Below are 13092 nucleotides of genomic sequence, written 5' to 3'. Positions count from 1 at the left end.
AGTATGTAAAAAAATAATATGTTTAATTTAAAAATCATACATATTAAAATATAATTTACTTGAGTATATCTCCACTTGGAGGATAATTAAATGGAAATCTGCTACTTTGCCTTCAAATGACTTGCAAACTTTCAGATAAAAGCTAATCAATGTGATTGCAGGTTCTTAGTAATTAGACTGTATGAATGCACCAAACTTTCTGCACTTGCCTGGCACTTTCTGCTGGTGAAGTCTGTCACAAATAATCCTCCACAAAAGGAGGAATGTCTGTGGAATATCTTGTTACCTGTTTTGTAGAGTTTTATGGACATTACTTATGATTAATGAACACATTAAAAATAACCTTAATGTCTTTTTACAATTTATACAGACCTAGCATATAGTTATGTGCACAGCATCTAGTTGCTATGGTCTTTGAATGCAATGACTCCAGTTTAATCTTTTTAATTTTATTTTTTGTTTTTCCTTTGTAGGGTAAACCTGGAAAAGAAGGTGCCCCAGGTCCACCTGGCTTACCGGTAATGAAGGAAGCCTTCTAAATGTTTTCTAAGTAATAGTCATCTCCTTGTCACAGTTGTATCTTCCTGTCACAGCTTTTTCTCACTGCATAATGTGTTTGAAAATGTTAATTTGCATACACTGAAACATTTCCTTTCACAGCATGGAACATACCATGGAACTGAGAGGCTCAGTTCATAGATGTTGTTTCTTCTGTGTAAAATCAAAGTCAGCAGCTTGCTGCTGACTGTCTAATGAATTTTGAGACACACTCAAAGTTGTGCAAAATTAATTCTGCTGAGTTTTATTCTGGTTAGTGACATTGAAATTTTTGCAAAAGAGTTATGCCTTCCCTTCGACATAAATCGAGAAGAAAAATGAGTAGTTTTTAATCACTAGAATCAAAGAAATTTTTTTACAAAGAAAAGTTATTGTCAGGGTCACAGTTGTCTTGGCCTGAAACAAGATGACTAATAGATATTAGACTGTCATTTTGTCAACATATAATTCTTAATTTTGCTTATAGAATGGCATATTTTATCTCATTTGTGGATTAATTTAAAAGCTGAAGTTGTTCAAATATATTTGAAATGCTATATTCAGTTGCTTAAATATCAATTCTTTTATTTACTTCACTTCCACTTGCACAACATCGTTAGAGTCACATTGACCTTACAAATATCTTATCAACATTCTTCCTGCCAGAATAGCCCATTTCACATGTATCCTACTAAAACATCTCTGTCATGCTAAAACGACCTTCACAGACAGTCTAAACACATTCCAGTCTGACAAAGCACATGGAATGACAGACTGCAAAGCTCTGTTAACAGAAAGAAAGCTTTCTGTCATGGCAAAGACATGTCATTGCTCTGTTCCCATTTCAACTTCACTAACCAGCAGAGCACTGAACTGCATAAGCCTCCGAGAAGTCCCTTTGCCTTGCACATGCACAACTGCAGAAAGCCTTAGTCTGTTCTGCCTGGTCTTGCTGACACCTCTTGAGATCACACAGACTGAGCAAGTTCTGGTTGTTGAACGTGAGAGCCTCACATTGTGTTCAGTTTCTCCCCTTTGAGAACTAGTTTGCAGAGGGAGAACAAATCAGAGCCTCCTACACTTGTGCTCTCCAGAGAGTCTCCGTCTTGGGAGTGTTGAACTGTGCTATAATAAAGGCAGGTTTGGATTGGAGAGCTGTGGCATTTCCTACAGACAGGGAACTCTGCCTCAAACTGGGGCTTTCACTGAGAATTCTTCCCTGAGCAAGTCACATTCACCTTGCCAGCACCATGAAAGATTAAAGCTTTACATTTTAGATCTTACTGATGTCAGTGCTAAAAGATTCATCCTCATTAAATTGTGTACTGTCATCTGCAGGGACAAAAGGGTGAGCAGGGCAGACCAGGACTGGCTGGAAGGCAAGGAGCTAAGGTATTATCTAGTGTTTTTGTTGTTGCTTTTGAGAGTGAGGATAAGTTATGCTTGAGGGTTATTATATAATTGAGGGTGAGGATAAGTTATGTTTGAAGGTTTTTATATAATTTCATTTAGCACTGTATATACTACATGTTTTACTTGACCTAAGAGATGACAAGTAATGATATCATGGAATAAGGAATGGATCAGCTGAAATGGACTGTGTGTTTGAACTGGTGTCCATCTATGCCTGCTGAGCTCCTGTAGTTTTTGGTGTATGTGGCTGAATAGTTGTGCAACCAACAGACAGGGTGGTGAAGGACTGGTCAGGAGCAGAAGTTCTTCCTTAATGTTATGAACAACATACCAGTGGGTAAATGTCATTCCATGTATTGTTTTTAATAAACAAACCCATCTCTGTCCTTTGATGAAGGGGATGAAGGGAAACCCTGGTCCATCTGGAGCTTGTGGTCGAGTAAGTGTAAATTATCTTCATGATATTGTTTTTCTAAACCATTAGAATAAGAATAAGCCAAACTGACTATTTGAGGCAATAGTGGATGTTCAGTGATGCTCTAATCAAGGCATGGCTTTCACAAGGTACTGATACTGCTGGGATTTCACAGAGATGGCATCTTCCTTCATGTGGAGCTGGATGCAGGATAAGTGTCTGATGCTGCAATTTTGGCAGGATATTGGACTGTCAAAGAATAGTTACAAAAATTCACAGGAGTTAGTATTTAAACCAATTTCTAATCAGTTCCAGAACAGGTGGCATTCATTTTAAAAGTGTAAAGCTTTTTAAAGAAAGCAAGAGCTGCCATGAGTATGATTTCTCTGTCTAGCCATGCTGTTTCCCTCGTGGCTTTCCTAAAGGCCCCACATGCACCTAATGGAAACCTTCTGCCCAAATCATTTAAAAGAAACAGCTTTGTAAAAAGCTGAATTTTTGTGATATTGATAACATAGTAAACAAACCACTGCTTTTCAAAAAATCTGTAGGAGAAAAGTAAAAATTTTGAATTTTAATTTTAAGCAGTTTTTCATTCATTTTAAAATTGGTGCATTAGTAGTCAGTTTAAATTTCAAAGTGATGTTTATGTATCAAGGCACAGTAAATATTGTAATAATGATTTGCCAGTAGTGGTGCCCATGCAAAATAATCCAGAAAAGAGCAAAAATTTGTAGTTATAAAAAAGAGTTACAGCAAATTGCCCTTTGCCTGTCATTTGTAGAAACTTTGAAACATCGTAATATTAAACATCAATAAATTAATTATTAATTTTTATAGGAATTACTTTTTAAATTGTTAGATTTTAAATAGTTGAGTTTTGTCCATTTTCATGTACGATAATTTAAAAGAGTAGCCTAGATATAGCTGATGCTGCTTTGAGCCAATGGATTAGCCTAAGTGATCCTAGAGATTTCTTTCCAGAATATTTTCTGTTTCATGGCTACCATCATATTCATGACTGGGCCTCCAACTTACACCTGGCCTGTATAATTGCATCTGCAGGCAGAGATGTTCTCTGAGTATTGAGGAACTGAGCTGAAAGCTCAGCCCCATCTATTTTACAGGACTCTTGGCATTGTCTCTGTATAGCAATTATGATTTCACTCCTGATTGTTTGTAATTACCATGTGATTAGCAAGGGCTCGTGGTGTCACAGCATCAAAATTATGAATGAGATTGTAACTTTGTTTTAGCCAAATGTTCAATATGAGGGACTGTGCTTCTCAATTCTTCTTGCAAATCTTTCTTTTCTTATCATCTTTCTCTTAAGACGGAGTATTATGATTATGTGGTTGGTGAAAAAGGAGATGAAGGACCCCCTGGACCTCCTGGACCAAAAGGTCAACGTGGCATTCCTGGTGAGTGGGACATCAAAACTAGAATTTTAGCAACAGCAGTGCACTCAAAGGGCTTGTTGCAGACTACGCTTTGAGCACCCAGCAACCTGCTTCTGCCTTTACAAAAATATTTCCTGAACTCCCATCAAATTGCAGACTTGAAATGGGTTTTAAGATTTTCATCTACGGCATTATTTCCTCTTAAAAGTAATTGTCAGTGTGCAACAGTTGCATGAGTGTTAGAATTCTACTCAGGAAAAACAAAATTCTTATTTTATCTTTTAAGCTTAAAATGCAGTAGTCAGTTTTATTGAATAGTGACTTTGAAGAGTATAAAGTGGTTTAACTCAAGTTCTTTTGCAGGGCCACAGGGTCCTCCTGGAGATGCTGGTAGACCAGGTATGTAAAATAATCCAGTACCAATAATAAAATACGTTGTTCTTCCTGTCTGTTATACTGAATCAGGTTTGTGAAATCTTACTTTCAGGTGACTTTAAGTGGTAAAAAATTGTCACTCAAAAGCTTTGAAGAGTCAAGTACTTAGGTTAAAGATCATTTTAAAATGTCTTTAGATTCTCATTGTAATTATTTAATATATTACAAGATAAAAAAGATTTCTGGGATGAACAGTGTATTTGTCTGTCACTCATCCTATTGAGTACTTACTTGGCTTTGAAATTCCACTTCTTCTTTAACTGTTTTTGTATTTTCTCCTCTGTGGTAGGTGTGTCAAGACCTGGTCTGAGAGGTCCTCCAGGATTTCCTGGGCCAAAAGGAACAAAAGGAGAGAAAGGACAAACTGGCTTGTGTATTGTAGGCCCTCCAGGACCACCTGGTATTACTGGCAGACCTGGTTCTATTGGATTACCAGGTCCTCCAGGAGAACCAGGTGATGTGTCAGAATGGTATTTATCATGAAGAAGAACAAATCCAGAGTCATCTTAATATCTAATGCAGGAGATTATGCAAATATATCACTTGTAGAGTATATTTTGGGTAATGTGGTTGTATATAAATTCTCTTTGAAATTTTGTTTTAGGATATCCATGAAAACATGCATTTAACACAGGTCTGTCCTCCATTGCTATTGAGTTTCTCTGGGAATATACAGTGACTTCCCAAAATAAAGATTTCTCCCTTTTTGTATAACTGTGACTGTAAAAATAGTCTACATAAAACCAAGAAAGACCAATAAGAGAAAATTTGTTCTTAAAATTAATTCTTCCAAAAGTCATAGTAAATCTGTAAAACTAAATTCAGAAGGGGCTAATCTGAAAGCTAGAGAAATAGAGAACTTGCATACCTCCAGAGGTCTTAGCGGGCCTTAGAGGAGACTTGAAGTTCTGGCAGCATGAAAACACATCAGTAGCAGTTTTTAAAACTTCTAGAAAATGTATTATCTAAGAATACCTCTTTAATTAGGAGTACCAACAGGATCATGTTTCTTTTATATGAGGTATTACCAAAAGAGGTTTTTTTGATGTAACACTAATGTAGTCCTACTCTTTTATCTCTCTTTAAAAATGTATTTGTCCCACAAATATATTAGCTTAGGAAGAACTTGATGCATGTTCTGTTTTTCTAAAGTAATAGTAAATGAAGCGGAATAATTCTGAAAGATAAATGAACAGCATTAATAATTTAGGCTTAATAAAAAGTTTACCTCCCATTTGTGGTAAAAGAAAGAATTATGTTCCTGTTGATTCAAATGAAATGGAAATACTTTCTCCAGAAGGGACCATGCTTTTAAAAGTCTAGATAGATGGATCCAATAATCTGCTGAGATTTACTTTGGCATTACCATATTTATCCTCAAGTACTTCTAGTTGAAGGTGGTTTGGATTTTTCCAGGTAGTTCTCTCTTTTAGATGAATCATAGAATATCCCAAGTTGGAAGGGACCCATAAGGATCAGAATACTGTCTCCAGCTCATCCCTGCAACTTTTCTCTCTTAACAACTAGAGAATTGTCTGAATAACCTGCTGATGTAATGATGCCATGCTCATTTCATTAACAGGTGGAGTAACATTCAGAAGAGGCCTGCCAGGATTTCCTGGAGAACCAGGATGTGTAGGACCTCCAGGACCTCCAGGAGATACTGGTATGAAAGGTCAGTTCCAGAAAAGCATCACTCACAAGTAGATGGTACAATCCACTAATCTTCATCTTAATTTTATTTTAAGACATTTGACAATTTCAGAGGTTTAAGAAAATTCATTGGGGATAGCAAGATGTCTTCCTCACCTTACATCTCCCCTCCATCTAAAAGAGCAGTGCATGTGCCAGCACTGCACACCAGTTGTACAGCACTGCACAGGGTGTAGATCTTCACTGGAACAAACAATTATTACAGACTGGTAGGGTTTTGTAGTCTCCTGTGGGTACAGTCAATGCTAACAGTTGGTCTCTGAAAGAAGCTTCCTGCTGCTAATTTCACCCATAGGAGCTGCTGAATCTCTTTGCTTTTTGTCAGACATTAGAATAACCCTGGCTTGTCACAGAGCCATGTTAGTTCAAAGAGTATGTTCCTTTCTTCTTTCAAAAGAATTTGGCTTATCAGTAGAGTGACTGTATCTAAATTGTTTACTAAAGCTTAACTTGAAAAAATCAAGAGATTTAAACCAAATGTTCCTGCCTTTTCAATTAAATGTAGTCAGTTATGATTTGCTGTCTGAGCACAGGTAATTTAGAATGTTGGAAGTGATCTTCCAACAAAATTGAGGTAATGACTCTAGTGCTCTCTGGCCAAAAAGTGTTATCCATCCTCTATAACAAACTATGTAGCACTCTAGTTAAGCTTGACTGTGACTTGCCGTGGAACAACTAATGAATTATTTTCATTCTAGGTGATGATGCTGGTGTGTGTATTGATTGCAGCTACGTTCCAGGAATACCTGGTCTTCCTGGTTCTCCTGGGCCACGTGGTCAGGATGGCATGCCTGGTAAATTATCTCATTGTTCCTAACAGAGCAGTAGGAAATGCCAATAATTTTGCTTTAAGCATGAGAATCAGGTATGGGCATGTCTGCAGGATGCAGTCCTTGGACTAGCCCTGAGGAGGTGATGAGTGGGAGAGCCTGATGCAGCTCCATCTGCTGAGAGCAGCACAAATCTACAAGAGAAGTCAGAGTGCTAATAGGCTTAGGCACAGCCTGAAGCTGAGGCAGTCTATGACAGTGCAGTCGATGTAACAAGCAGAAACATTCAATGCTGAGCTTGTCAAAATCCATGTCCTTTCTTTCAATTTTCTTTACAAAATATACTGCTTCTTTTGCAGGTAGAGAAGGAACAACAGGTCCAAAAGGTTCTCCAGGTTCTCCAGGAGCACCAGGGTTTCCAGGGGCTCAAGTAAGACTTTGGTTTTTCAGATTAATGTCCAGATCCCACAAGAATTATTTCAGAGAAACCTCATGGCTTGTGTTACCTGCAGTGTCATACTGGGTGATCTCAACAGGGTTTTTTCAGGTAGCAATGAGTGTGTCTGCCTGGGAGGTGAGGTAGAGCCTGTGATGTATGGCTGATGCACCTTTACTTGAACCTGGTTTGCTCAGGGCAGCAAGCTCAGCCCAGGCAGTGAGGCAGGTAAATACCTATGTAATTAAACTGTGCTGCATTTCATGGTGGTGAGACTGCTTCCTCTGCCTGGTATGGGGAGTTTATAGTTATCTTCTGTTCTTCTGTAATCATGGTGGTGGCTGTAAAGCATATATGGAGCTTTGTGTGCTGTGATCTTTGTCAGACTTCTTACATTTCTTGTTTCCAGGAATTGCTAAAGCCACAGCTGTTCAGGAAAACATACTTCTCATAATGCCCTCGTCAGGGGTGCAAAAGACAGTCCCTCTTGGGAAATATGATGAAGAGGGAAGGCCAACACCTGCTGCCATATACATACTGTTTGGTGGTTCTAACTTGTGCCTGCAGTAGTAATTATTTTAGGGAAATTACAGTCAGTGCTGTCCAATAAAAAATCATGCACAAGTATTCTTTGTGGTGGTTGCTGTACAGAATGAGTCTGCTAACAGGGTTTTCTAGGAGGCTCCCAACAGTTCCTGAGCCCAAGATCAGAAGAGCCCAATGTGCTTGGAGCTTGTACTGGTTTGGCTGGGATAGAGTACCCACTTTGTAACCTATGGGAAAAAGTTAGCTAGGAACAGAGCCAGCTATGGCACATACAGTGTCCCCTGGGGAGACATTTCCATGTGGAGGAGAAATCCCTAATCAGGTTTTAAGGTACTGTCTTATCCTTCTTTTTGTGACGTAGTCTTAAATTATCCTGCATCATTCCATCTTATAGTAGCATAAATTAAATGATAATCAAGTCCAAAAGGAGTAAAGGAAAGAGAAAAAGAAAAAAAACAAACACAACCCCATGTTCACTGGAGTGTGCCATTACAGTGAATAAACATGAGAATGAAGAGAACCCCTCTGAGGTATTTAATTAAAAAGGAAAAAAAAAATTGAAAACAGCTGACATATGTCTAGCACTGAAATTGTTTTGATTACTCTGTTCCAGGGACCTCCAGGCTTTAGAGGAGATCAAGGACAGAAAGGATCAAAAGGTGAACCAGGATATGTCCATCCAGAAGGGCCAAAAGGTGAGCAAGGAGATCCAGGAGCCAGGGGAGACAAAGGAAGAAGAGGTTCAAGTGGATTTCTGGGAAGACCTGGCTCTAAAGGATCCAAGGGCTCTAAAGGTGAAGAGGTGGGTATGCATTGTTTGCAGTTAATATAGAAGTCATGAAAACTTGTCAGTATTTTATCTTGTACAACACTCTGTTTAATCTGTGCAGATACTTCAACTGAATATCCCCTGCCTGACTTAGGGTACTGTTGTCAGCTATACCAACCAATATGCATGAAAGAATGAGAGGAAATATGTAATACCAGAGAGAGGCCAGTGTAGGTACATGGTGCTGGAAAACCTCAGCAGTCTATTGATGTGTTAGTTTGGGTATTTGTATTGGAGCATTATTTTGGATTCCTGAGATGAATAAGATCTTTTAAAAAAAGACTTTTTTCCTGACTTCTTATAATGCTTAATAATTCAAATAGTTCCTGTTCAGTCTTTAAGGGTTAATCTTCAGTCAGGCCTGAGAGAACACAAAAGCTGGGAGGACTGACCTTAAAACTAGAATAGTTAGAGCAGAGCTCAGCAGAAACAAAAAGTGATGGTTGTTGTTGTGTTATGTTGGCTGTGAAACTGTTAACATGATTCAGATACAACTGTCTCTAAACCTGACTCCACAGCATTCAAGGAGAATCAGAGCTGAGGTGGTTTTAGGGTTTTTTTTTGCCAAATCAATTTTAAAACAGAAAAAAAAAAAGTGTACAGTGTAACACCACAGTGATTGAAAAAATCAAGCTATTATATTTATTTGTACTATTTCCCTCTTAGTAACCCTCTATTTGTAACCACTGATATTAAAATTTATATTCCTTTAATCACAAGTAAATCAGAGCAAAAATTTCTCTTAAATTAGCAGAGCTACTCTGTTACTAAAATAATACAAGATTATAGCCAGAGAATTAGGCATTGTATTATGAAAGCTGGTGTGGAAAGCAAGTAATGCATGGTATACATGTGTAATCATTAGGGACTGGCTGGTTCAAAAGGAGATAGAGGACTACCTGGATTGCCTGGCAGACTTGGTCTTCCTGGAGAAATGGGGCTTCCTGGACTGCCAGGATATGGACCACCAGGAATAAGAGGTTTTAAAGGCTCTAAAGGAATACCAGGTCCACCTGGATTACCTGGAGAAGCTGGTTTGTAACTTCCTATTTTACTCTGTTTTACCGATGTTAAAGAGCACTTGATTGAACTTGCAGAGATAGACTGAAGTCAAAGACATAATTTTGAAAACACAGGATGTTTTTCCTTTCCATGATGTTTCCATAGTGTTGTTCCAACTTTGGTCCCACCAAAGATAATAGCAAAAGTCCTGGGTTCATGAGATAATTGAGGTTGGAAGGGACTCTATGCAATCTTTACTCCAAACTACTGCTCGGATCAGGGACATCTGTGAGGTCAATCAAGTTACTCATGGCATTATCCAGCTGGTCCTTGAAAACCTCCAAGGACAAAGCACATTATCCCTGGGCAACCTGTTCCAGTGCTTGTTTGTCTTCATTGTGGAGAAAAAAAAGTATTTTAACATGTATCCAGTCATCTTCAGTAGTGTGAGCTAAATCAGCAGGGTAAAATAGGAAGGGCATAATAATTTGAGTGTTGAAAACATACCAGTGAATGTATTTACAGGCAGCATAATCTGGAAGAACTCAGTTGAACGGCAGATATAGTCAAGGTTGCTTAAAGATAATACCCATGGAGTTGCAGATTAAGCATTTCTCAATTGCATCATTTTCCTAGTGACTCTCTGCTTCCTTTTCTGGGTCTCCAGTAGACTGCAGGAGGGCTGAGAGGAAGACTGCAGGTGGGCTTGGTGTCAATAAAATGATTTTACTTTATGAAACCAGGATTTGAAGGCTTTTCAAAGTCTGTTGGACCTTCAGAAACATGGTAAACTGTAGAAGACTACATTTTTAACCAATTAGATTGATCACTAATATTTTTAAATGCTCAAGATTACATATTGCCAAGCTATATGCCTTTATAATATTTGATTATATGTTTCCTGAAGGTCTGAAAGGAGAGACCAGTAGGGCAACTCCACTACCTGCTTTGCCAGGACCTCAAGGACCAGATGGTTTACCTGGACCCCCAGGAGTGCCTGGTGAGTACATCTGCACTAGATACAGGAAAATCAGGGATTAACTGATTAGGATTTCTCTCCCAGCTTTGGCCAGGTAAAACCATTGGGTTGCTTTGAAAAAGCTATAAAAAGGATTTCCGTGGTACAGAAACTTTGGAATTAGCTGCAACATTCCCTTTCAAGAAAACTAGTGGAAATGGATGTGAATAGGAAGGGCACACAGGGCCATGTCCAAGGTGTGTGCAGTATGGCAGAAATTCTGAGCAACCCTATGCTTTGAGTTGGTTTCTCCAAGAACTAGAAACATTTGGTGCATGTGCTGCAGCTTGTATATCCAGAAAGGTGCTTCTGGCATAGTTTTGACAAAAGCATATCCTAAATTATGCTGAGACTGCTGCAACCTTTAAAACAGAAGGAATAAAATTAGGTTAAAGCATTCTTTGTGAAGACCTTGGCCCTTCTCATGCTTTGCAGAGGCACAGTCAAAAAGTAACAGTATTATTACTCTGTTCCTGGTTACTTTCTGACATGACTTCTACTAACCCTTGAACTAAAATATTAAGAACCCGAGTTTCCCTTTTTTGGGGAGGGGTTCCAACTTGGATTCTTGGTGGGATTTTTTTTGGTTGCTGGTGTTCTAAATTTTGCAGAATTTTTAAATGGACCAAAGGACAGTAAGTGACAGAGTAACCATAATATGTCTTGGCATGGGTTTTGTAGAACAATAGTCCTAAAAACTGCCCTGAACAGACAGGAAATTTTTTGACAGCTTTATGGTAGCTTCTGTTCCAAGCCACACCCCTGTAATATGTGTTTGTATCCTCTCAAGAAGTGGAAGATTTTTATCTGCACGTAGCTGTTTCTAGGAATCTGCACTTTGGCTGGATTGCATAAAAACAACTCATGGACTAATACCTGCTTTGATACTGGGAATGCAATTAGCATTTTAACTGTGAAAACTTGCAGTGGAGGAGAAATAGTGTCTAAGTTCTAATATAATCTACAGTCATGTCCTAATTAACAATAATAAACTATAACACAACTAATCTTACAAGCTGATGTTCTGTGGTAAGATATTTCACAGTTTACTTTTTTTTCTTTGTACAGGTAGGGTTGGAGCAAGAGGTCAACCAGGTGATTCAGGACATTCAGGGCCAACAGGTGACACAGGCTATCCAGGGCTTGGGTTTCCTGGAAACCCAGGGCCAAAAGGTAAAATACTCTTTTTGATCTTCTTCCAAAAAAAAAGCAAACCCAAAGAAATCTACCTTTTTTTTTTTTTTTTCAGTATACCCTAAAAGTAATTAGCAAGTAAAAAAAAAAATAAAAATCAATGAACATTTGTCAGACAGGTAAATATTTTTAGCAGTCTTGTAATTTACTACCTTAAGTCTTAGAAATTGCAAGTCTGAAATATTTTGAAGTATTTCAGAGTATCAAGTATCAAAGCTGACAGAAGGAAGGTATTTTAAGACATTGATGCTTTCTGGAATACTGCCCAAACAGGTGCAGCCATCTCATCTGAGTGCCACCCTTATTTCAGATGGATTCTCTTTACCTGGATATGTGTTTACAAAGACAGAGCTGTATAACTGTCAGTTATTTTTAATCAGTTTTGGTTCTGTACAATGCAATACCTGTTCTAACATGCAGGTAATAGAAAGCACTTTGAATATTGCAAATTTGGCCATTCCCATGCAAAGTCATTCCCATGCACCCTTTGAACACTAGAAATGCTTAGAAATTCTCATAATCCTGTAAGGACAGGATGAAAAAATAAAAGCTCTGATACTGAAACTACTACCAAGCTGCTTGTTGAAGAAAGTAGGGAAAGAAAGGAACTGACATCAGAATAGCTTGACTACAGAAAAAAGACTCCCATGTTAAATAATTGGTCTGAAACAAGTAACCAGTGTTACAGTCAACACAGAGGGAATATGTTGGGAAATATGTAAGGAACAAGATGCAAAGTTCCACATCAACTCTGAACCAAATGCACTCTTCAGCTCATGTAAGCTGCCTCAGTGTCAGAGGCTTATGACTGCATCCATACAAATTCCCATTTGTAAAATAAAGTGATAACCACAGCATCTGTACTGCCATTTAATTCCTTCTGCAGGAGATAAAGGACTTGCAGGAGGCAGAGGGGCACCAGGTTTTAAAGGAAAGGTTGGAGATCCAGGCCGAGCTGGAAACCTAGGACAACCAGGAGAAAAGGTTTGGTTAGAAATATGGCACAGACTTTTCCATAGGTCCCAATTTATTCCAAATAAATTAGGAAATGTAAGGAACATAGGAGTTTCTATACTTCCTGACCAGTGATGCACAACTTATGAAATTAAATTCTTTATATAAAAAGGGGCTCAAGCCAAAATTTTAAATTCTAATAAAGTATTCTGGAACTCTAAGCGTTTTGGGAAGTTTTCTTGCTTCAGTTTTCAGAGCACAAGGATGATATTGCATTGCTTATGGGAAAAAAATTAGGTCCACAGCTGCTGAAAAGATAGCTGTTCAGAAATTGCAATTAAGAACATTTTTCATGGAGGTCAGTGGGAAGTAAGTATATATTTACTTTAAGCAAATGCTCTGTTGAATTGAAGCATGAAGGAAGTAGGTT

General features: G+C 38.3%; 1 protein-coding gene across 2 annotated transcripts in view; it reads left to right on the top strand.

Annotated features, from left to right (window-relative positions):
- The window catches only part of COL4A3 (collagen type IV alpha 3 chain), a 65513-nt gene that overhangs the window by 31240 nt on the left and 21181 nt on the right, over positions 1-13092 (top strand). For both annotated transcript variants that reach the window (XM_051781269.1, XM_051781268.1), the window contains 14 exons: positions 474-518; positions 1876-1929; positions 2348-2389; positions 3699-3786; positions 4129-4164; positions 4490-4654; positions 5783-5875; positions 6612-6707; positions 7043-7113; positions 8279-8467; positions 9360-9528; positions 10404-10496; positions 11583-11687; positions 12595-12692. In XM_051781269.1, coding sequence (XP_051637229.1) covers positions 474-518; positions 1876-1929; positions 2348-2389; positions 3699-3786; positions 4129-4164; positions 4490-4654; positions 5783-5875; positions 6612-6707; positions 7043-7113; positions 8279-8467; positions 9360-9528; positions 10404-10496; positions 11583-11687; positions 12595-12692 — 1344 coding nt within the window. The remainder of the gene's footprint in view (positions 1-473; positions 519-1875; positions 1930-2347; positions 2390-3698; positions 3787-4128; positions 4165-4489; positions 4655-5782; positions 5876-6611; positions 6708-7042; positions 7114-8278; positions 8468-9359; positions 9529-10403; positions 10497-11582; positions 11688-12594; positions 12693-13092) is intronic.

This window comes from Manacus candei, unplaced genomic scaffold (assembly GCF_025592945.1).
Source record: "Manacus candei isolate 608988 ecotype Guabito, Panama unplaced genomic scaffold, ASM2559294v1 h1tg000015l, whole genome shotgun sequence".
Lineage (NCBI taxonomy): Eukaryota > Metazoa > Chordata > Aves > Passeriformes > Pipridae > Manacus > Manacus candei.
This window is presented reverse-complemented; position numbering and strand designations above follow the sequence as displayed.